This window comes from Helianthus annuus, chromosome 5 (genome assembly GCF_002127325.2).
Source record: "Helianthus annuus cultivar XRQ/B chromosome 5, HanXRQr2.0-SUNRISE, whole genome shotgun sequence".
Classification (NCBI taxonomy): domain Eukaryota; kingdom Viridiplantae; phylum Streptophyta; class Magnoliopsida; order Asterales; family Asteraceae; genus Helianthus; species Helianthus annuus.
This window is the reverse complement of record NC_035437.2, coordinates 102,295,998-102,320,896: the sequence shown is the minus strand read 5'-3', so window position 1 is coordinate 102,320,896 and position 24,899 is coordinate 102,295,998. Positions and strand designations below refer to the sequence as shown.

Sequence of the window (24,899 nt, the reverse complement as noted above, 5' to 3'; positions counted from 1 at the left end):
ATGCCCGGAAAGTCCCTGTGGTTTGGCCTTTTAAGAAAAAGGGTATTTTTGTCATTTCACATCATTTTAACAGAGAAAAGTAACTGAAGTTAGACCCAGGGACTATCCGGGAACAAAAAATGAAAACTTGGGGACTATTCAGGTAGTTTTAGAAAGTTGGGGACTATAGGTGAAAAAAGGCGAAACCACAGGGACTATCCGGGCATTTTTCTCTTTTTTATTTGTTTACATGTGAGATAGTAAGTGCAACCGCAATATCAAGTGGGAATCTTGGTAGATTCCGAACCATGCTACCTTTCTGCAACAATTCTATCTTAGATGGACTTAAAATTATTGGCGAGTGGAGTGGGGTGTGGTGTCACACCTCAATCGATGGCGGAATCATCGGGGCATGACACTGAGCGAAACAGATTGTCCAGAAGTTTCCATAACAATTATCATCACTATTCAGTTTAATAACACGTCCCATACCGTGTCCCAAATAACAAACAAATTATTACAGATAACAACCAGTCAAGTATTCTGTTCCGACAACTCAGATTTAAATAAAACAAATAAATATTGTCCAAATGCTCCTAAAGACCCAGCCTGACAAGATCTACAGACAACTATGCTCTAGTTGCTTTTTCCTGACAGGCAACTATTTGTTGGGGGCCTCTAGAGCTTTATTCTAGCCTCGCTTTCCTAGCAAGCAAACATCTTAAACACCTGTCACATACGTTAAAATAAAGTCAATACATATAATGTAAAGGTGAGCATACAAGTTTGATAATAGCATATAGAGTTCGAATAGTTTACGCATAACCAACACGTACACAGAGGAAAACGAAGCATGTTAATTATCGACATGGACCTATCGATACCAGTGACTGCGGGTTGACTGTCCAAGACAGTTCGCAATACATGATTACCACCGTAATCCATGCAAGTAATTATCCTTAACAACCCCCAGTGTGAACGGGTGCTGAGTCCAAACTATAGTACTACGTCGTTAAGGCAGGTACACAACATTCCACGTGTAAACACAATCAACAAGCATTCATTTAGTCACGTAATACATGCATAATCAGTTAGCGTTCAAATAGTTTGAGTAGTGTGTTCGATTGTGATTTTTGATAAGTAACGCATGTAACACCCAAAAGTTCTAAAAGCAAAAAGGGATCGAGTATACTCACAGCGATTGATTGATGGATTGAAGGGAGCGCTTGAGAGTAGGGTTAGCCTGAACAGTTCGATAGCATAACGATAAATACACGCAAAATGGAAACAAGTGTAAGTGGGTCGAACAGCCTGGTCGATCGAACAGCAGGTTCGATCGAGTGGGTTGTTCGTTCGGCTGGAAGATCCGTTCGGGCAGTCTGTTCGATCGGCCGGTAGGCTCGATCGGCTGGACTGTTCGAGTGGATTGTTTCTTCCCTTGAGTAGGATGTGTTTGTGTATGATGGTTTGACCTTTTGAAGTTTTCGTTGTAGTATTTGAGAACACTGAAGTGTTCTTACCTTTCAGGTCGATCGATCGAACGGTCTGTTCGATCGGCCGGCTTAACCGATCGGTTAGGAACTTCAGTAGTAGTCCTCAGCATAGGATGTCACTCGATCGAACAACATACTCGATCGAACAGCATGCTCGATCGGGTGGCATTCCGATACGTCCAACGAATTGAAAATCGATTAAAGGTTGAAGCATAGTATCTCATGATCCGATGAGTAATGTTATCAAACGGCTCGTTCGATCGAACATCACATCGTTCAGCGCTATACTTCATAGAATTGTCAAATTGTGGGGCCATATGCTAGCCGATCGGCTGGCCTGGTCGATCGGCGGGCGTGTCTGATCGGTTGGGCTGTTCGTTCGAACAGCCTAACCGTTCGGCCAGCATCCTGACCTGGTCGGCCTGTTCGTCTAACACTTGGCTGTTCTGATTATTTGACGTTATATTGAGGTAGTTTGATAACGAGCTGAACCTTGGAACCTTCGTTCTTACTTGTTTCCCCTGCTCGGACAGGAATCACCCAAGTCCGGCCGGTAAACTGTTCGGAACGGTAGTTTAATGTTTAACCCGAAATCGGTGAACCTCGTTGATAGAATCCGAATCTTGAACCACTCATCCACTAGAATGTTTGGTGAGTTGACTCAAGCTCCGTTTCTACTGGTTTGAAGGCATTGAGTGTAAAAGAGTTGAAAGAAAGTCGGAAATCCTTCCTTCAATCCTTCACCCCATGTAAATGTTTAGATCTTTGATAGATCTTAGCTTGTTTATGTGGAAATCGGTTAGATCCAAGCTATTCATGGTGGATTGAGGCCAAAACATGATGTTCTTGAAGAACACCATGATGACATCATCCTAGAATGCTTAGATCTTGATGATTTCACGGTTAGAAATCAAGATTTGAAAGATAGAAAGGTGTAGGAGCATGTTTTGATCAAGAAAGTACAAGATTTAGAATGAAAACTTACCGGAATCGGAAGAAATCTGAGAAAAGGTGAGGAGTACGAGCTGGCTGGTCAGAGGGTTTCCAAAAGTGGAAAGAATGACAATGACAACCCTATTTATAGGCTCCGAAAGAGGAAAGGGCTGGCCGATCGGACAGCCTGCTCAATCGGACAGTCCGTCCGATCGGCGGGGCTGTTCGATCGGCTGACAGCCTGATCGATCAACAGCCTGGTTCGAGTGTTCGGTGCGGCGATTTTCGATATTTCGATTTCGATTGAAGACGAGACGAGTACGATAGAGTTTCCAATTCAAATTACTTTCAGTCCAAACTACTATATCTAACATACAATCATCTATATTTCACCCTATCCTTACGTTACCATTCGTCATACTTCGATTTCGATTGCATTCGATTTGAGTTTCGATTGATTCGATTGATCACCACACAAAACATAAAGTAAACATGCACAGGTAACACATAAGGCACACACACACGTATAACAACAACCAAAGTTTGCGTAATTTGAGATTCGAGTTCGATGATGGTTAGATCGATTTGATTATTGATTAGTTAACTTTATCGCATTGTTACTTCCTGCTATTCACAGTCGTAAATCGGTTCGCGTCGATTAAACATTCGATTACTTCGATTCATTCTGATTAACAACACTTACTCCACATAATACAATTAAACATAAAATAGACTAATTACAGTCAAAGAAGTCAAAGTTGACTTGGACTTTGACTTTGACATTCGAAAACACGGGGTGTTACAGCCTCCCCTTGTTTAGGGAATTTCGTCCCGAAATTAGGCTCGAAGATGCACAGCACCGTGAATTACCAATTTGACGCTTCAGATCTTTATTTGAACAACTGCGGGTACTTGGCCTTCATGTCGCTTTCGAGTTCCCAAGTGAACTCTGCGCCTCGTTTGCCTTCCCATCGGACTTTCACGATAGGGATGCGCGAGCGCCTGAGTTGCTTGGTTTGGCGATCCATGATTTCGACAGGCTTTTCCACGAAGTGTAGCGTTTCGTTGACCTGAAGATCGTCGAGGGGTACAATCAGATCATGATCAGCTAGGCATTTTCGGAGGTTTGACACATGGAAAGTTGGGTGGACGTTACTAAGTTCCTCCGGTAGTTCGAGTCTGTAGGCGACTTTTCCGATCCTTTCCAGAATCTTAAAAGGTCCAACATATCGAGGCGCTAGTTTCCCTTTCTTGCCGAATCTGACCACACCCTTCCAAGGTGACACCTTTAGGAGTACGTAGTCGCCAACGTCAAATTCAAGGGGCTTGCGTCTTTTATCGGCGTAACTTTTCTGTCTATCCCTGGCTTTCGACAAGTTGTCTCGAATTTGGAGGATTTTGTCAGTCGTTTCTTGTAGTAACTCGGGACCGGTTAATTGCAAATGACCGATCTCGTGCCACACAATAGGCGAACGACATCTTCTTCCATATAAAGCCTCGAATGGTGCCATTTGTATGCTGGCATGATAGCTGTTGTTGTACAAGAATTCAACTAATGGCAGGTATTTGTTCCAACTACCACCGAACTCTATGACACACGCGCGAAGCATGTCTTCAAGAGTACGGATCGTTCTTTCAGTCTGTCCGTCAGTTTGAGGATGGAATGCAGTACTCAGGTTAAGCGACGTACCAAGGGCCGCTTAAAACGTTTCCCACAATCGCGAAGTAAACCGAGCATCACGTTCTAAAATGATGTCACGAGGCGTACCATGATTACAAATGATCTCGTCGGTGTAGATTCGGGCTAGTCGTTCTACCTTGTAGTCTTCTCGTATTGGCAAAAAGTGGGCTGATTTGGTCAGACGATCAACTATAACCCAAATGCTGTCGTGACCTGATGGCGTGGGCGGAAGTTTGGTTATGAAATCCGTAGCTATACTCTCCCACTTCCATATGGGGATTGGAGGTTGTTCGAGTAAGCCGGAAGGTCGTTGATGTTCAGCCTTAACTCTCGCACAAGTCAGGCAACTTCCAACATAAAGGGCGATATCCCATTTCATACCCGGCCACCAGTACTTGTAACGAAGATCCTGGTACATTTTATCGGCACCGGGATGAATAGAATACCGGGATTTGTAGGCTTCGTTCATTATAATCTTTCGCAAATCGGTCCGCTTAGGGATCCAAATTCGGTCCAGATAATAGAATATCCCATCTGCTTTGCTTACAAGCTGAGCTCCATCGTGATAGATTCTCTCCTTCTTCAAAGTGCGTTCGTTAAAACAAGCATGCTGAGCTTCGCGGATGAGAGCTTTGAGATTGTGCTGGGCTTGGGTATTGCGAATACTGAGCAAATAACTCCGTCTGCTGAGTGCGTCGGCTACAACATTTTCCTTGCCTGGGTGATAACGAAGCTCACAGTCATAATCGCTAAGAAGTTCCACCCATCGGCGTTGACGCATGTTAAGTTCCTTCTGATTAAAGATTTGTTGTAAACTCCTGTGATCGGTGAAGATCGTACACTTGGTACCATACAGGTAGTGTCGCCAAATCTTCAATGCAAAAACAACTGCGCCTAGCTCGAGATCGTGGGTTGTATAGTTCTTCTCGTGGATTTTGAGCTGACGAGATGCGTAAGCTATAACCTTGTCCCGTTGCATAAGAACACAGCCAAGACCAAGGTTGGAAGCATCACAGTAGACAATGAAATCATTGTTTTCGTCCGGCAACGTGAGAACAGGAGCATTGCAGAGCTTGCGCTTAAGGGTTTGAAAAGCAGATTCTTGTTCAGTTCCCCAAACAAAAGACCTGTCTTTATGAGTAAGAGCGGTAAGCGGCACAACGATCTTAGAGAATCCTTCGATAAATCGTCGATAATAGCCCGCTAATCCAAGAAATGATCGGACTTCAGACGGGTTCTTCGGCATAATCCAGCTCTTAACTGCTTCAATCTTCGCGGGATCAACATGAATACCCTGACTATTCACGATGTGACCCAGAAACTGAACCTTCTCCAACCAGAATTCGCACTTGGAGAACTTGGCATAGAGTTGGTTCCCCTGGAGTAATTCGAGAACCAAACGTAGATGTTGCGCGTGTTCGACTTTCAATTTGGAATAAATCAAGACATCGTCGATGAACACGATGACGAAACGGTCAATGTAAGGCTTACACACGCGATTCATCAGATCCATAAAAACTGCGGGTGCGTTGGTTAGACCAAAAGGCATAACAACGAACTCATAGTGGCCGTAACGAGTGCGAAAGGCGGTTTTGGGTATATCTTCCTCTTGTATGCGCAACTGATGATAGCTTGAACGTAGATCGATCTTCGAGAAACACTTGGCACCTTGCAGCTGGTCAAATAAGTCATCGATTCGAGGCAAAGGGTATCGGTTCTTGATGGTCAGCTTATTCAATTCCCGATAGTCGATGCACATCCTGAACGACCCATCCTTCTTTTTGACGAAAAGGACTGGTGCGCCCCAAGGAGAGGTGCTCGGGCGAATAAAGCCTTTTTCAAGTAACTCTTGGAGTTGGTTTGAGAGTTCCCTCATTTTGAATGGCGCGAGTCGATAAGGGGCTTTGGCAACAGGGTTAGCTCCAAGAATGAGGTCGATACGAAAGTCGATATCACGACTTGGCGGCAGTCCGGGAAGATCATCAGGGAATACCTGAGGAAATTCACGAACCACTGGAACGTCTTTGACTTCAACCTTCTTTTTCTTTTCCTTCTCCGCTACTACAATGTTGGCCAAGAAAGCCTGTCTTCCTTGCGGAGATACTTGCTAGCTTGGATACACGACATGAGCTTGAGACCTTTTGAAGCTGTTTCACCATACACACATAATAGATCACTGTTCGCGAGAGAGAATCGAATCATCTTTTCAAAGCACACAACTTCAGCATGGTTTTCGCGAAGAAAGTCCATGCCTACTATGACGTCAAAACTTCCGAGTTGCATCGGAATAAGATCAATTGGGAAGATGTGATTGTTGAGCTCAAGGGTACAATCACGAAGAACAGAATTTACAGCGACAGTTCTTCCAGTAGCAACTTCGACTTCGAATACCGAGGGGAGATAGGAGCGCTTACGACTAAGGAGCTTCTCGAATTCAAATGACACAAAGCAGTTATCGGCTCCAGTATCAAACAAACATGATGCATAAATACCATTCACAAGGAACGTACCATTAACCACGTTGTTGTCAGCCTGGGCTTGACGGGCGTTGATGTTAAAGGTTCTGGCACGGGCTGCTTGCTGTTGCTGCTGAGGCTGCTGCTGTTGCTGCTGCTGTTGGGGTTCTTGTTTCACAACCCGGTTCGGGCACATGTTTGCGAAGTGGTTAGGGTCACCACATGCAAAGCAGACTCGAGCATTGACCGCGGGTGCTTGAGCTGCAGGTTGGCCTTGAGGGGCTCGAAGTAAAGCTTGATGAGCGGCGGCTTGAACTGGGGCTTGACGGGGACCATAGCGACAATTCGCAGTGAAATGCCCGTAGAGGTTGCAGTGGGCGCAGAAACGACAGGCGATTCCCACCGGATGATGGTATGAGCATGTCGGGCAGAGCGGGTGGGGACCTGTGTAAGCGCGCTAAGCTGGCGGCGCATTGATCACTGGAGCTTGTCGGTGGTGAGACTGCTGCTGAGCCTGTACGGCTTGCAGAGGGGCAGCAGTCGTTGTCACAGCACAGTTCTTGTTGCTGGAGCTGTTGTTGTTGTGCTTCTTCTTTCTTCTTGATGACTTGGAGGGTTGAGCAGTGGTGGTGTCGATGGTCGATGCGGTGGTGGCTTGGTGCAGAGACTTGGTATGCTTATCCCAAAAACCAGACTTTACCCGCTTGTCATTGATCTCAGCGGCAAGCAGATAAGTCTCTTCAATCAATGATGGCTTGGCAGCATGAACGAAATCGGCAACACAATCGGGTAGAGCTCGAATATACTTCTTGATGGCCATGTCGGACGTCTTAACTTGATCGTGACAAATGATGCTGAGCTGTTTAAAGCGTGCAGTCAAGGCAGCGTTATCTCCATCCTTCTGCTTAATGTTCCAAAACTCGTCCTCCAGCTTTTGGCGTTCATGGGGAGGGCAGAATTCGTCCATCATGATGGCTTTCAACTCCTTCCATGTCAGCTCATAAGCTGCATCATTCCCGCGTTTGTTTCGTTCGGCCGTCCACCAGTCTAGAGCTCGGGACTGGAAGACGCCTGTAGCATTGAGGGTGCGGAGATTTTCTGGACAGCCGCTTTGGCGCAGAGTGACTTCGATAGAATCGAACCATTGAAACATAGCTGTTGGGCCATCTTCTCCGGTGAATTCCTTTGATCCACATGCCTTGAACTGTTTAAAGCTGAACCCAGTCTTGTTGGTATCCTTGGGAGCATCGATTCGCGACTCCTCAGACGATTTGCTAGCGTTTTCAAAGACGTCGCTCACAGCTTTTGCCACACTCTTGGCAATGATAGTAGCGAGACCCCTGTCTCTCTTCTCTTGGCGAGTAAGTGGGGTTCGGTGTCCAGATGATGACATGGTTTGCAATAGACATCGTCGTAGGTCTCAGACACAACAATCGAATCTCACCTCACATGTCTACTACTTACTAAAGCTTAGAATCACATCGAATCACGCATCACATAATCATATAAACACAAATTCACAAATTCACGTAATCACAGAGGCACAGAAGCACATAGAGCACAGAATCACGGAAGCACATAAGCATAGAATCACGGAAGCACATAAGCATAGAACCACAGATGCAGTCAGAATACAGAAACCTATCATTCAAAGCTCGTGCGTCGTTCGTATATAGCGATCGCGTATAGTATATCGTATAGTATCGTATAATCGTATAGCATGTCGAGTATAGCATAGTATGTCGTATATCGTAGCATAGCGTCGTCTAGAACTGTAGCGACTTGTTACCGTTTTGAGATAGAGAAGCAATGCGCATCGTGTGTGTCGATCGAAGTGATAGCAAAAATCGAACAAATACCAAAATTTAAACACGTAAACAGGTAATTACACATAAAACACATAAAATCGACAAATCATCAGAGTCTGCGGTTGCGGGCTCAGAATCGAAACACATAAAAATCGGGAAATAGATTGTCTGCGGCTACTAGACATCGACTACCCAAAGCGATTCGACTATTCGCAGTAGACTTGTCGTCACTTTTCGACTTTCGGGATCGCGTTTCTGCCTCGATTCTTGGGCATTCAACGCGTATTCCCTAGGTCATACTTGTGAGTTCAGGTCGTTGGAGTCCGTCGAGTCTTTGGTGAGATGGGTAAAAGTTGGAACAAGTTGCCAAGGTTCGGGTTTCACCCCTGGCTTAGCAATTTCTTCCTTGTTTTAGTAAAATTTGAGGAGATTATTCATCAAAATATGGATTCCACTCCTGATTTGGTATAATTCTCCTCGTTCGTTATCGAAAATAACGGGGAAAACGTAGATAAATTGATAAAATCGGCATTAACCAAGTAATTTAGTCGGGAGTTTGCGGTTTGCACACCTAATCCTGACTAAATCGCTTGATCCTTTTTGAAAATTCGAGTGCAGTGATAGCGAAGAATATTAGAATATAGCACATAAGGTTGGTCTGTTGGTTCCTAACTATAGTCTAGGTCTCTAAGACAGCGACCCGGACTAGGTCGTGTCTAGTCTAATTCCCTATAGTTATGGCTCTGATACCAATCTATCACACCCCAACCGATGGCGGAATCATCCGGGCATGGCACTGAGCGAAACAGATTGTCCAGAGGTTTCCATAACAATTATCATCACTATTCAGTTTAATAACACGTCCCATACCGTGTCCCAAATAACAAACAAATTATTACAGATAACAACCAGTCAAGTATTCTGTTCCGACAACTCAGATTTAAGTAAAACAAATAAATATTGTCCAAATGCTCCTAAAGACCCAGCCTGACAAGATCTACAGACAACTATGCTCTAGTTGCTTTTTCCTGACAGACAACTATTTGTTGGGGGCCTCTAGAGCTTTATTCTAGCCTCGCTTTCCTAGCAAGCAAACATCTTAAACACCTGTCACCTACGTTAAAATAAAGTCAATACATATAATGTAAAGGTGAGCATACAAGTTTGATAATAGCATATAGAGTTCGAATAGTTTACGCATAACCAGCACGTACACAGAGGAAAACGAAGCATGTTAATTATCGACATGGACCTATCGATACTAGTGACTGCGGGTTGACTGTCCGAGACAGTTCGCAATACATGATTACCACCGTAATCCATGCAAGTAATTGTCCTTAACAACCCCCGTTTGAACGGGTGCTGAGTCCAAACTATAGTACTACGTCGTTAAGGCAGGTAGACAACATTCAACGTGTAAACACAATCAACAAGCATTCATTTAGTCATGTAATACATGCATAATCGGTTAGCGTTCAAATAGTTTGAGTAGTGTGTTCGATTGTGATTTTTGATAAGTAACGTATGTAACACCCAAAAGTGCTAAAAGCAAAAAGGGATCGAGTATACTCACAGCGATTGTTTGATGGATTGAAGGGAGCGCTTGAGAGTAGGGTTAGCCTGAACAGTTCGATAGCATAACGATGAATACATGCAAAATGGAAACAAGTGTAAGTGGGTCGAACAGCAGGTTCGATCGAGCGGGTTGTTCGTTCGGCTGGAAGATCCGTTCGGGCAGTCTGTTCGATCGGCCGGTAGGCACGATCGGCTGGACTGTTCGAGTGGATTGTTTCTTCCCTTGAGTAGGATGTGTTTGTGTATGATGGTTTGACCTTTTGAAGTTTTCGTTTTAGTATTTGAGAACACTGACGTGTTCTTACCTTTCAGGTCGATCGATCGAACAGTCTGTTCGATCGGCCGGCTTAACCGATCGGTTAGGAACTTCAGTAGTAGTCCTCAGCATAGGATGTCACTCGATCGAATAGCATTCTCGATCGAATAGCATGCTCGATCGGGTGGCATTCCGATACGTCCAACAAATTGAAAATCGATTAAGGGTTGAAGCATAGTATCTCATGATCCGATGAGTAATGTTATCAAATGGCTCATTCGATCGAACATCACCTCGTTCAGCGCTCTACTTCATAGAATTGTCAAATTGTGGGGCCATATGCTAGCCGATCGGCTGGCCTGGTCGATCGGCGGGCGTGTCCGATCGGTTGGGCTGTTCGTTCGAACAGCCTAACCGTTCGGCCAGCATCCTGACCTGGTCGGCCTGTTCGTCTAACACTTGGCTGTTCTGATTATTTGACATTATATTGAGGTAGTTTGATAATGAGCTGAACCTTGGAACCTTCGTTCTTACTTGTTTCCCCAGCTCGGACAGGAATCACCCAAGTCCGGCCGGTAAACTGTTCGGAACGGTAGTTTAATGCTTAACCCGAAATCGGTGAACCTCGTTGATAGAATCCGAATCTTGAACCACTCATCCACTAGAGTGTTTGGTGAGTTGACTCAAGCTCCGTTTCTACCGGTTTAAAGGCATTGAGTGTAAAAGAGTTGAAAGAAAGTCGGAAATCCTTCCTTCAATCCTTCACCCCATGTAAATGTTTAGATCTTTGATAGATCTTAGCTTGTTTATGTGGAAATCGGTTAGATCCAAGCTATTCATGGTGGATTGAGGCCAAAACATGATGTTCTTGAAGAACACCATGATGACATCATCCTAGAATGCTTAGATCTTGATGATTTCACGATTAGAAATCAAGATTTGAAAGATAGAAAGGTGTAGGAGCATGTTTTGATCAAGAAAGTACAAGATTTAGAATGAAAACTTACCGGAATCGGAAGAAATCTGAGAAAAGGTGAGGAGCACGAGCTGGCCGGTCAAAGGGTTTCCAAAAGTGGAAAGAATGACAACCCTATTTATAGGCTCCAAAAGAGGAAAGGGATGGCCGATCGTCCATGCATCCCGATCGGAAAGCCTGCTCGATCGGACAGTCCGTCCGATCGGTGGGGCTGTTCGATCGGCTGACAGCCTGATCGATCAACAGCCTGGTTCGAGTGTTCAGTGCGACGATTTTCGATATTTCGATTTCGATTGAAGACGAGACGAGTACGATAGAGTTTCCAATTCAAATTACTTTCAGTCCAAACTACTATATCTAACATACAATCATCTATATTTCACCCTATCCTTACGTTACCATTCGTTATACTTCGATTTCGATTGCATTCGATTTGAGTTTCGATTGATTCGATTGATCACCACACAAAACATAAAGTAAACATGCACAGGTAACACATAAGGCACACACACATGTATAACAACAACCAATGTTTGCGTAATTCGAGATTCGAGTTCGATGATGGTTAGATCGGTTTGATTATTGATTAGTTAACTTTATCGCATTGTTACTTCCTACTATTCACAGTCGTAAATCGGTTCGCGTCGATTAAACATTCGATTACTTTGATTCATTCTGATTAACAACACTTACTCCACATAATACAATTAAACATAAAATAGACTAATTACAGTCAAAGAAGTCAAAGTTGACTTGGACTTTGACTTTGACTTTGACATTCGAAAACACAGGATGTTACATGTGGAGCCTTAGATTCCACACAAAATGGGAGTGGAGTGGGGAATTGACATGACATGAGATTATTGGCTAGTGGAAAGGTTTACCACTCCCCATTTGGGGAGCACCCCTTCCACCCCAATCTTACCTTGTTAGTCAATTGGATAAACAAGGGCTAGATGTATAATTGGTGGTGGTGAATGGAAGGTAATTAATGGCAACCTTTTTATTGCTCATGGAAACAAAAGGGGATCATTGGGCATGGTGGAAGTATCTGTAACAACCCGGCTTTTTGGATCGTTACCTATCGCTGTCATTTCGTTTGTAAACGCTTGTACTCTTGGCACTCGATTAACGCAATGGGTTAAACGCATATTTCAACGTATTTTAAACGCATATTTCAACGCTTATCTAATTACAATTATCGCATTTAAACACTCTTTATAACGCATATCAATTAAACGCATTTTATCGCATCTTACATCGCTTAGTTAGACTAAACGCTATCGCAACGCAAACTCCACGCAAACTCAAAACGCGGATTTAATTATTTTATGTGCGTTATTTGTGTGATTATTTGTTAAATTTTATGTGGTTATCAACGCAATGCTTATACGCTCAAACGCTCACTCACAACTCGATTAAACGCAACGCAACGCTTAATAAACGAACCGAAGTTAGAAAAACTAACAAACGCAACTCGGCCGTCCGAATGGACATCCACTCGGATGACCATCCGCCCGGATATCCATCCGACCGGATGACCATTTGACCGGACGAAGCCATCCGAACACAACCCCTCGTGCACCGCCTTAAATCTCGGTCTCCCCCTATAAATACTAGCCGTGCACCCCCATTCTCAGAATTTGACACTCCCATTCGCTCCCAAGCTCTCAGTCACGATTCAAGGCCAATTTGTAAGCTTTTTCTCCCAAATCTTCGCTAATCTTCATCTCTAATCACTTCTACTCCATCTTCTTCTTCAAAATCACACACACACTTAAACTTTTTCTCGAAATCATCTGATTTGGACCTCTTGAAGGTGAGTTCCACTCGTTTGCTTATGCATACTGTTGTGGAGCACCATTTAATCAGGATTGGTTCCATATCTAAAGGATTTTCACACTTTTCAACTAAGTTGTGAAGGATTTCCACACTTTTACAACTTATTTTGAACTTTTCTTCGGTTTTTACACAATATTGATGGAATCTGGACTCAATCAGACTCTTGACTCGTTCCTTAGTCGAGAGCCGGCTTGAAAATGGATTTCCACCAGAGAGATGGACCGATTAACGGGTCACACATGAATCTTCATCAAGAACAGTGCGTTGTCCGAATGGGGTGGGCCCATCCGACAAATGAACTAGGACTGGTGTATTCCGTTGTTTGACACGTCGTCACGCCGTCTACGTTAACCCCAAACTTTTGACTTAGAAAACTGTACGGAATTTCAAACCATAGGCCATCCGCTCGAATGACCATCCGTTCCGATGACCATCCGACTAGATGACCTGACTCTGACAAATTCAATTGTTTAAACGCTTTTGAATAAACTGCAAATTTTAACAGTTGACAAACACCCACTCACTGTTCGAATGGCCACCCGTTTGAATGGCCATCCGCGCGGATGACCATCCGCCCGGATGACCATCCGTCCGGATGACCAACCGTTCGGATGGGAGCCATTCGTTCGGAACACCTGTTGAACACTTAACCCGTTCGACATTCTGTTTACAACCATTCAGCCCCTAGGAAGACTTATGCTTCTGTTTTCATGAACAGGCTGACTCAACGCTCCCTTTACTCCAATCCAGATTGTGTTTACTAGCTAAACATGAACTGTGAGTATACTCGAACCCATTTTCGTTTAACGCACTTTTGGGTGTTACATACGTTCTATATCAAAACACAACACACAACGCAAACAGTTTATAAACGCTAACCGCTTCTGCATGCTATACGTGATTTGTTGAATGTTTGTTACTATGCTTATACAGTGTTACACTAGACCGCCTCTAGCAACGATAGTACTATAGTTTGGACTCAGCACCTGTTATGACAAGGGTTGCTAGGGATCACATTATTTTACTTCACGTGTTCGCTTCGGTGAACATGTGTCACGCATACTCTACCACGCAGTCTCGTGGTTAGGTTGTATCATTGTTGATAGTTACATGCTTCGCTCGTTAAGTGTTACATGCTGGTTATGCGTAAACGTTTTCATACTATTATTATGCAAACTTGTGTACTGACGTGATGTCGTGGGTCACGCAAATTTAATCCCTAAACAACTGTAGTTAGTGGTAGTAGGGTATCGAACTCAGGGAGTATGTGGAAAATGTGTTGATTGTGTAGCTTTGTATTTATACTAAAATTAAACTAAATTGCAGAAAATTAAAATTCAAGGTTGTGGATTGTTGTTTTAGAAAACTAAATTAAGAACTAATTCAAATCAAAGTAGGTTGTAAACAATTAGGAGAGAACAATGATCACCCTAGGTTTCAGTTTCTTTAAACAATTGTGTGCAATTTCACTAGAAAGAGTTACATAGACATAACTCGTGTATGTGTGATTGAAGTGATAAAAGGGAACAAAGTACTCGGATTAGATAATGCGAGGTTGTTTCCCGATGACCTATTAACCAATAACCAACCCTAACCCTTCCCGTGATATCTCGGTTGCCAACGGCACCAAGAACGTACGATCAAGACTAGAAATTGTGATATAGATTAACGCACTACAAACAATCAAACATACACCATGACATTCAAGCAACGCAAAATATCATTCTAGAAATGCAGAAATTAACACACAAAAGTCTTAGAAACATTCACCTAGGATGATCACCGAAGAGTTTAGCCGGACATGGCTCGGTGAATCATCATCAACATCAATCTAATGTTCATAAAGATTAAAAACACAAACCGAATGTTTAGAAATGTTCACAAACCAAGCAAGTACTCCAAATTCGCTCCCAAAGTCTCCAAGAACCGTCAATGATGAGATAATACCAAAAGACACACAAAAAACGAGTATATTGTGGCAGTTACACATTTCACGTTCAGGCACCACCGTAAATTACGGCTCCACCGTAATTTACGGTGGCCATCAGATTGTTACGGTGAATCAAGCCTGTGTTACGGTGCAGGAATCAACAAAAATCAAGTCTACCGTAAATTACGGTAGAACCGTAATTTACGGTACTCAGCATCCTTGACTCCTATGTTTTGTCTTGTGTTCTTCTCTCGACCCGTTTTCCACCAAAGCATCCATAAGCTGCCTTTTATCCATCTCTTATCTCCTAATTCGCACCTGAAACATAAGCATCGTAGTTATCTAATTCAAGATAATTACGCGGTTAAATGGAGGATTATTTCATATCTTAACATGCTTAAGGGTTGTCCCAAGGACCACCCGTCACATCCCCACACTTAACCGTTGCTTGTCCCAAGCAACTCATCAACATAGCTTCGAAACAAGTGATCAAATCAAACCAAACAAATCATGCAATTTCTTAATCAACCCCTTTGTTAATGCCCAAGCAATGCACCCCTCACAATTTCTCTCCTCTCGGCTACAAGTGGAAACTAGCAAAGATAAGCTAGGCACACACTAGGCAAACGAGTGGTTGCGCAATCATAAGCTTGTACCTGAATCAACTATTCTCCTATAATGGGTCAAACATGAATGCAAATCAAAGGGGCTTAAAGGTTGTAACGTGGCTAGGTGTATGGGTAGGAAATGGAATATATATGAGTAGCGAAAATTCGACCCGGTCTTTTTATTACAACTACCAAAAACAACTAACAATGCATACTACTATATACAAGACAATGAAACCTTCTTTTTTTTTTCTTTTTTTTTTCATTTTTTTTTTCTTTTCATTTTTTTTTTCAACACACAAAACGATAATACACTAACCATGACTATTTCAAACTCATAAACTACTAATTATATCACTAATGCTATAAGACCGGGTCAAATTTGGGTACATTTTCAAGTAAGTAGCTAGGGGAAACAAATGATAGGCTTTAGGCACAAAATTGGGCAACTAAATGACCAAACCCCCGCCCCTCTCACTACCATGCTCATATATATAACTTATGAGGTCCAACCCCCCAAATCCCACACTCACTCACACAACCGACGAGGCTACCTAATGCCCTTATCCTTTCTACATTCATGTCTAACAACGGATTCAAATTGCATTCAAGCACAAGTTCTAACACACCCCCACCCGTAGCCACTCTCATCAAAGATTATTTATATACACGTGTGGCTACAACTCTCACCAAGAATGAAAAGGGTAATAAGGGTTGCCGGTGCATTGACTTGGGAATAAATTAGGGCGACAAGATTTCACATTGTTTTGCTCGGCTTAAAATTTTTCAAAAATCTTCAAAAAAATTCCCCCCATCCCCACACTTGGGATACATTGACCCCAATGTATGGCTTTGGGAGGCTTTGATCACTAACCCACTTCAACATCCACAAGAAGCTTCTCATCTCAAACCCCAAATTTCTTTTTTTGTATTTTTTTATTTTATATTTTTTTTATGTTTTTCATTTTAAACACAACACCACCAACCAACCAAACCCAACAATCAATCATATGATCAATCACCACCCATCCTCCCACCATAATCAACATACACCAACAAATATATACAAACTATACAAGAGAGAGAATACCACCTGATCAATAATAACGCGGTCCTGGGGGCCCAAAAATGGACGACATCATATCGTTCCATTCTCCAAACCCGAACGAGCCGCTACTGCTTCCCTCTTGTTGTTGTGGTCCCTCTTGCCTTCTTGGATCAAGCCACTGAGAATGGTGGAGTTGTGGAGTCGGATACGAAACGCTGCCATCATACGGTGGCAATGAGGCATAATCCACATGTTGTGGATCCTCAACCACCGGCCTTCCGGCATGCCAATCCGCATGCATCCGCCTCATCTGATCATCGTGATATCGGTTATTCATTTCCACCTCCTGCGAATATGCGTGGGTTCGGTGCCATAATTCATTGCGGTCGAAGCTATGTTTAAGCGCCCGCTCAATACTAGCGCTATTCCGCGTGCCTTGATCAAATAACGACCTCTCCGAACCCGACCAAGTATCAAAGATGGCCGCCGGCGGGCGTTGGCTCTCGATCACCTCCTGCATTGAACCACTATAAGCCCACCCCGGCTCATATGGTTGCTGCGCATAGTCGTAAAATGTGCCACCATGACCACCATGAAAAGCCCCAAAACCAACATTTGCACCACCCGTTGGCTCGTCTGCGTAATCGTCATCCCCACTCGGAACTAACTCTTCATCACTCTCAGGTTCATCCGGTTCTCCCGGTAACAACTCCCTTGCACCTAATTTCAACGCCCTCCACCGTTGACCCTCCGATTTCAGCTTGTGATAACGTTCAGACGAAGTATAAGTCCAAACACTTCCCAACCTATCCAAAGTAAAAGGCAAGTGCCTTTTCGTTAAACCACGGTCTTCAGATGTGAGTGCCTTCTGCTGTTTCATTAAGCCCGTTATGATGCGACAGTACGGGACAATGTCTCTCCCGTATTTGTTCCGACATATCCACAAATGGTGCATGATCAGGTAGCGGATTGGAAACCGTGGGGACCCGTGCATCAATGAGTACAGAACAGGTATCTCTGGAAACCTCACCTGTTCTTTATCCCCTCTCCTTGGGATGACATTAAGTAAGCAGATCGTATGCAAGAGCTTGGCTTCTATCTTCAGATTTTTTCGGTATAACACGCCACCATACCTACCGGGCAAAAACAAATCAGCCAACATACTGTTCCATGTCACGTGCTTCTCGGGTTTGAGCAATAAATCATCAAGCGTGGGAATCATGTACTCCCTAGTTGGAAGGCTATCATATTTTCCCAACTTCTTCAACGTATCGAATGACATTTCAACTGGTACCCCATGTACCGTCCCAACCAACTTCATTTGTGATGGCCTGTGGAAGTTGTGACATTTAAGCGTTGCCATCCACTCCTGAATCTCAGTCAAAAACAAATTGCTCTTATCCTTATCCCAACACTTGAGTGCTCCTTCCCAACCCAAAGCACGGAACTTGTCATACACCCCGAACTGGCCCAACTGAGGCTCATCAACATCTCTTTCACAGATGAATGCGGCCGCTTTATTCTTTAACTTGTTCATGCAATCGTTATACAAAGTTGGCTGCCAAATTTCGGGTTGGTCATCCAATGACCCCGAATTCCACACCGGTTTATCTCTTGGGTCTAACTGCATCTCTTCTTCTTCCTCGCTTTTGCTTTCACTAACCCTACCAAGATATTGCCTCTTCTTCGATGGCTGCTCCTTCTCCTTGCCTTTGCCTCTTGACGAGGATGAACTTGAACCCGGCTTTTCCTTTGTCTTTGCCATTCCTACACACATGAAGAAACAACAAAATAACACAAAAATTAACATTCTCTTCACAAATCATCCCCACACTTGCTTGTTGCCATGGTTGTAGATGTTAGTGAACCCAAAATGTATCAAGGATTTTTCAAAAATTGGGCATGGTGTCTCTACAATGTAGAACATCCCAAAAGTTCACTACTTTAACCATAATTCCTACATCTACAACCATCAACCATGTTCAATAACAATTCCATACTCATATCCTAGCAACAAGCAAGTGGGCAAGAACATATAACCTAAATCACCTTGTTTTTCACAATGCATCTCCATAATAGAGTAAAATAAGTGTTCATACCTTGTTTCAAGATGAGAGGATGCTTGTGAAACTAAAAATCCCAAAACCCCCAAATTATCTCAACCTAGGGTTTCAAACTTCGACCCCAAAACCGCGGTTTCTCTGGAATTCCTCCTCACAATCACGAAGCTTGTGAAAAATTAGTCGATTTAGACCAAAATCTCACTTGATTTGGGCAAGGATTGAAGGTTTTATGAAGAAAAGAAGGTGGAAGAAGAAGAAGGAGGATGTGGGTTCTTGGAGAAGAAGAAGTTGGTGGAAAGTAAAGAATGAATGAGTGGATGGGGTTAATGCACGTGAAAGCCTGTTTGTTTTCGTTTTTTTTTTTATTGTTTTTTTTTTTTTTTTTTATATACATACGGAACCGAACCGACGGAAACCATTTCATCGCGTACCGTAATTTACGGTCTCACCGTAAATTACGGTGAGACCTGGATGTCAAATATTCACCGTAATTCAGGTTGTTTCCACCGTAAACTCCAACCATTTTTTTTTTCCACCGTAAATTACGGCAATACCGTAATTTACGGTAACCTGCAGGCCTCAATTTTCACCGTAACACAGAGGGTTTTCACCATAAAACTCAAAAAATTTTTAACAACCACCGTAAATTACGGCTCCACCGTAATTTACGGTGAACACTGGGCATGTGCATTTCGGCAAAACTTGAGGTTTATGTGACCAAATTTTTTTTTTTAGATGTTTTAAATTTTTTTTCGATTTTTTATGTTTTTTTAAGTATTTCAAAAACTTGGAAAAATCACCCTACCCCCTCAAAAATCCCGTGTTGTCCTCAACACGATGTAAGAGCAATTCGCGACCCGAATTTCCCCACACTTGTTTCGAACACGGACTTCGAGGAACTATGGCAATTATGCAACTATACAAACAAAACAAAACAAAACTACTATGTACACTATCACCAAACCTGGGCCTCTTACGAATGTTCCTCCTCAACCGGGCGTAGGATGTAGCCCGCTTTGTCAAGCTCCAAATTGTTGATGTCATTGCCATCCAAATACGGCTTTAACCGGTGACCGTTCACCGTTTGTTGTTTCAATGTTCGCTCGTCTTGAATGTCAACATCCCCGAACCTTCCCACTCGTCGGACAACATAAGGGCCCATCCACTTGCTCTTTAGTTTCCCCGCGAACATTTTCAACCTTGAATTGTATAACCACACTTTTTGACCCACTTCAAAGTTCTTCTTCTTTATCTTCGCATCATGAACCTTTTTCAGTTTGTCTTTGTATGCGGATGCACACTCATACGCTTGGTCCCTTATCTCTTCAATTTCATTCAGTTGAAGCTTCCTCGCCCGACCCGCTTCATCATAGTCCGCATTCACTGTTTTAATTGCCCAATATGCCCTATGTGCCAACTCCATAGGCAAATGACATCCTTTCCCGTAAACCATTCGATACGGAGTGGTATCAAGTGGGGTTTTGAAAGCCGTGCGATACGCCCACAATGCGTCATCAAGCTTGGTTGACCAATCTTTCCTATCCGTTCTAACCGTCTTCATTAGAATTTCTTTGATTTGGCGGTTAGATACCTCCACTTGACCACTCGTTTGTGGGTGGTACGGTGTAGCCACACGGTGATTCACACTATATCTCTTCAACAACTTTCCAAAATTGAAATTTTTGAAATGTGAACCACCATCACTTATTATCACCCGAGGTACACCGAAACGAGAAAAAATGTTGGATTGCACAAACTTACATACAACGGAATGATCGTTGGTCCTTGTGGCAATAGCTTCAATCCATTTCGACACATAATCAACCGCAACCAATATGTATAAAAACCCATTTGAGTTTGGGAAAGGACCCATGAAGTCTATTCCCCAAACATCAAATACCTCCACTACCAAAATTGGTTGCAACGGCATTTCATCACGTTTCGAAATGCTTCCCATTCTTTGACAATTGATGCAATTTCGGGCATACTCACGAGCATCCTTGAAAATCGTGGGCCAATAAAACCCACTCGATAACACCCGATAGCCTGTCTTATTCCCACTAAAATGGCCCCCACATGCGGATGAATGAGCATGGGTCAATATCTCTAAAACTTCAGTTTCGGGAACACATCTTCTTATCACTTGATCAGCCCCGATTTTGAACAAGTCGGGTTCATCCCATATATATTGCTTCACTTGACTAGAAAACTGTTGTCGTCTCTTCTTAGTCCAATGATTTGGAATCGCACCCTTGGCCAAATAGTTAACATAATGAGCATACCAAGGGGCAACATAAGTAGAAACGGCCAACAATTGTTCATCGGGGAACCGTTCATTGATTTCACTTGCATCATCTACACCTTCCAACGGGATTCGGGACAAATGATCCGCGACAACATTCTCACATCCCTTTTTGTCTCGGATCTCAAGATCAAACTCTTGTAACAATAAGACCCACCGAATCAACCGCGGCTTTGCATCCTTTTTCTCCATCAAGTACCGAACCGCACTATGATCCGAGTAAACCACTACCTTGCTTCCCCAAATATACGAGCGAAACTTATCCAAAGCATACACCACCGCTAGTAACTCCTTCTCGGTTGTGGTGTAATTAAGTTGCGCTTCGGATAAAGTTTTGCTTGCATAGTAAATAACCACCGGCTTCTTGTCAACCCGTTGACCCAAAACTGCACCAATAGTGGTATCGCTTGCATCACACATTATCTCGAACGGCTTTGACCAATCAGGTGGTTGCAAGATAGGCGCCTTGACCAAATGTTCCTTCAAAACAGTAAACGCTTGCATACATTCATTAGTAAAGTCAAACGGGACATCTTTTAATAACAAATTGCATAAGGGTTTGGTGATAACACTAAAACCCTTAATGAAACGTCGATAAAAACCCGCGTGTCCCAAGAATGACCGTACACCCTTAACATTTTTAGGAGGTGGCAATGATGAAATTACCCGTATCTTTGCCTTATCCACCTCCATCCCCCTTTCCGAAATCACGTGTCCCAACACAATGCCCTCTTGCACCATGAAGTGACTTTTCTCCCAACTTAGCACCAAATTTTTCTCAACGCACCTTTTTAAAACCTTTTCCAATTCGTTGAGACAAGCATCAAAAGTGGTGCCAAAAATGGAAAAATCATCCATGAACACTTCAAGCGACTCTCCAACCATGTCCGAGAAAATACTCATCATACATCGTTGAAAAGTTGCCGGAGCATTACACAACCCAAACGGCATTCGCCTAAAGGCAAAAGTGCCGTATGGGCATGTGAAGGTGGTCTTGTGTTGGTCATCCGGGTGTATGGCAATTTGATTATAACCCGAATACCCATCTAAGAAGCAATAATATTTTTGACCCGACAATTTTTCAATAATTTGGTCAATAAACGGTAGCGGGAAATGGTCCTTAGAAGTGGCGGCATTCAGTTTTCTGTAGTCAATACACACCCGCCATCCGGTAACCGGTCGGGTGGCAATTTGTTCACCACTTTCGTCCTTGACTACTTGAATACCGGCCTTCTTAGGCACAACCTGGGTGGGACTCACCCAAGCACTATCCGAAATCGGATAGATGATTCCCGCATCCAACCATTTAATTACCTCCTTTTTTACTACCTCCCTTAGGTTCGGGTTCAACCGCCTTTGAGCTTCTCGTGTCGGTTTGGCATCTTCGGTTGTGATAATTTTGTGCATGACGATGGATGGACTAATTCCTTTAAGATCGGCAATCGTCCATCCAATAGCACCCTTGTTCGCTTTTAACACCTCCATCAAGGCTTGCTCTTGTGCCACTTCCAAATTAGAGGCAATAATGACCGGCAAAGTGTCATTATCCCCTAAAAATACATACTTCAAGTGGCCCGGCAAGTCCTTAAGCTCTAACTTTGGTGGTTCCTCCAACGATGGTTTTGTACCCGAATCGATTTCCACCGGTAGACCCTCGAATTGATGGGTCCATGGTGGTCTACCTTCTTTCAGCGCCATCACATCTTGTGCCTCCTCTTCAACCCGTAGTGCATAAGCATGTACCTGTTCAGAAAAGTCACACAGGCAAATATCCAAACCATCCTCCTCATACTCATGCGGGTTGCATCCATCTACTATGTCTGCCATAAAACACTCGTCAACACCATTAGCATTAGAATTGTTAGTGAAAACATTCAAACGCATTTTTCGATTTCCGAATGCCATATCAACCGTACCAAATCTACAGTCGATAATAGCATGCGCGGTGCTTAAAAATGGCCGACCCAAGATTATGTTTTGTTGTTGTTTAGGGTCCGCCGATGAGTAGTCCAAAACCAAAAAATCCACCGGGTAGTAAAACTCATCAATTTTAACAATAACATTTTGAACCATACCCCGGGGCAACTTATGAGACAAATCGGCCAAAACAACCGTTGTCTCTACCCTTGCTAATGGACCAAAGTCATATTGGTCGTATAATCCCCCCGGTAAAATGCTAACTCCGGCTCCGAGATCTAGCAACGCCTTAGCCATTTGAAAATTACCAACTTGTACATTAATCAATGGCGTGCCCGGATCTTGGAGCTTAGGAGGAAGCTCCCCATTCAACACCGCACTCACTTGCCCGGTCAAATCTACCCGCTTAGGCACTTTTTTCTTGTTTTGCCTCTTTTGTGTGCATAATTCTTTTAAAAATTTTGCATAAGCGGGAACTTGTTTTATTGCATCAAGAAGTGGGAGATTTATTTTAACTTGTTTGAACATATCCCACATTTCCTCTTTTTGAGGACCCCTTGACACAATAAAATTTTTCTTTCCCGGGTCAAGTAAAGCCGATGGGAATGGAACTTGACTCGGTTCACCCTCTATTTTTTCATTCTTTTCATTTTTACTTTTTTCACTTTCACCCAACCCCGGTTTTTTAATAGTTGTTTCTTGTGGTTTAACCGGTGCAAGTTCATCATCACTTTCCATTCCTGTGATGTCCTCAACCACCCCCTCGACCAATTCGGGTGACAAATTGGCCTTAAACTCTTTACCACTTCTTAACACACTAACATGGTTAATATTAACATTACCTCGTGACGAACCGTGTGAAGGGTTTACCTTTGTGTCGCTTGGAAGTTGACCCTTACCTTTCTTTAGTTCCGCCACATCGGTTGCTAATTGCCCCATTTGAGTCATTAGTGACTGGATGCTTTTATCGCGAACCTCATCTTTTTGCATCCGCACTTCATCAAGTTGATTTCGCTTTTGCATTTCCAATTGCATGCTTTTAAGCATCTCCATCACCTCATTTCCACCCGAAGATCCCCTTTGATCTTGACCCGTTTGGTATTGTTTTTGATACCCTTGGTTATTTCCGCCCCGGTACCCACCTTGGTTATTATAGGATGGCCGTGAACCAAAATTACCTTGGCTACCTTGAAAATTTGGGTTCGCTTGATTTGACGGGTTCCCATATCTAAAATTCGGGTGATTCCTCAACCCGGGGTGGTAGGTATTAGAATTCATGTTGTTGTAGTTCCTACCACCTCCTCCTTGGCCTTGACCTTGGACCGCATGAACTTCCTCATATTGCCCTTCCAACATTCCTTGGCAATTTTCAGCCGCGTGACCTATTTCATTACACAAAGCACACACATCATAAATTTGATTAGTAGTTTGAACATTACCTTCATCTATGGCATGCACTTGTGGTCGGTTAGTTGTCGGTCGGGCTCTCCTCGAAGCTTGGGCTTTCCTTTTTGATGTAGTTGCCATACTCTCCAAAAACTCCCAATCTTCATTCTCATAATTCGTTCCAAATGTCCCTCCGGTGATAGACATTAAATCTCGTGCATCTTCGGCACTTAACCCCTCATGAAAAGCGTTCATTAACTCCCATAACTCAATCCCATGATGAGGGCAGTTTTTAATCATCATGTTAAAACGCTCAAACGCCTCATGGAACATCTCACCGTGTTGTTGTTGAAAGCTTCTCAACCCCTTCCGCGCATCATTAGTCTTTTGGGCGGTGTAGAATTCATCCAAAAAGGTTTGTTGCATCTCCCCCCATGTATAAATTGATGCTGAAGGTAATGTATAGAACCATTTCTTAGCTTTCTCTTCCAACGAAAACTGAAATAAGACTAACTTGACTTCATCGGCCGAAAAACCTTGACTCCCAAAAGTGTTGCAAATTGAGTCATAGGCCTCTAGATGGAAATACGGCTCCTCCGTTGCTAACCCTTTATACTTCGGTAAACTTTGCAACGAGTTTGTTCTT

At 43.2% G+C, this 24,899-nt stretch overlaps 1 protein-coding gene and 1 non-coding gene across 2 annotated transcripts; one reads left to right on the top strand and one right to left on the bottom strand.

The window, feature by feature from the left end:
* Window positions 1-16,201: 16,201 nt before the first annotated feature.
* Window positions 16,202-18,918, bottom strand: LOC110941085. Its single transcript, XM_022182700.2, has 2 exons — window positions 18,685-18,918; window positions 16,202-18,352 (listed from the first exon to the last, which is right to left on the bottom strand). Exon 2 carries the CDS (start codon window positions 18,348-18,350, stop codon window positions 16,635-16,637), a length of 1,716 nt encoding a protein of 571 aa, XP_022038392.1. The 5' UTR covers window positions 18,351-18,352; window positions 18,685-18,918; the 3' UTR covers window positions 16,202-16,634.
* Window positions 18,919-24,524: 5,606 nt separating this feature from the next.
* LOC118492826 lies at window positions 24,525-24,630 on the top strand. The gene has a single exon (XR_004894827.1). It is a non-coding gene; the product is annotated as a small nucleolar RNA R71 (small nucleolar RNA).
* The last annotated feature ends 269 nt before the right edge of the window (window positions 24,631-24,899 follow it).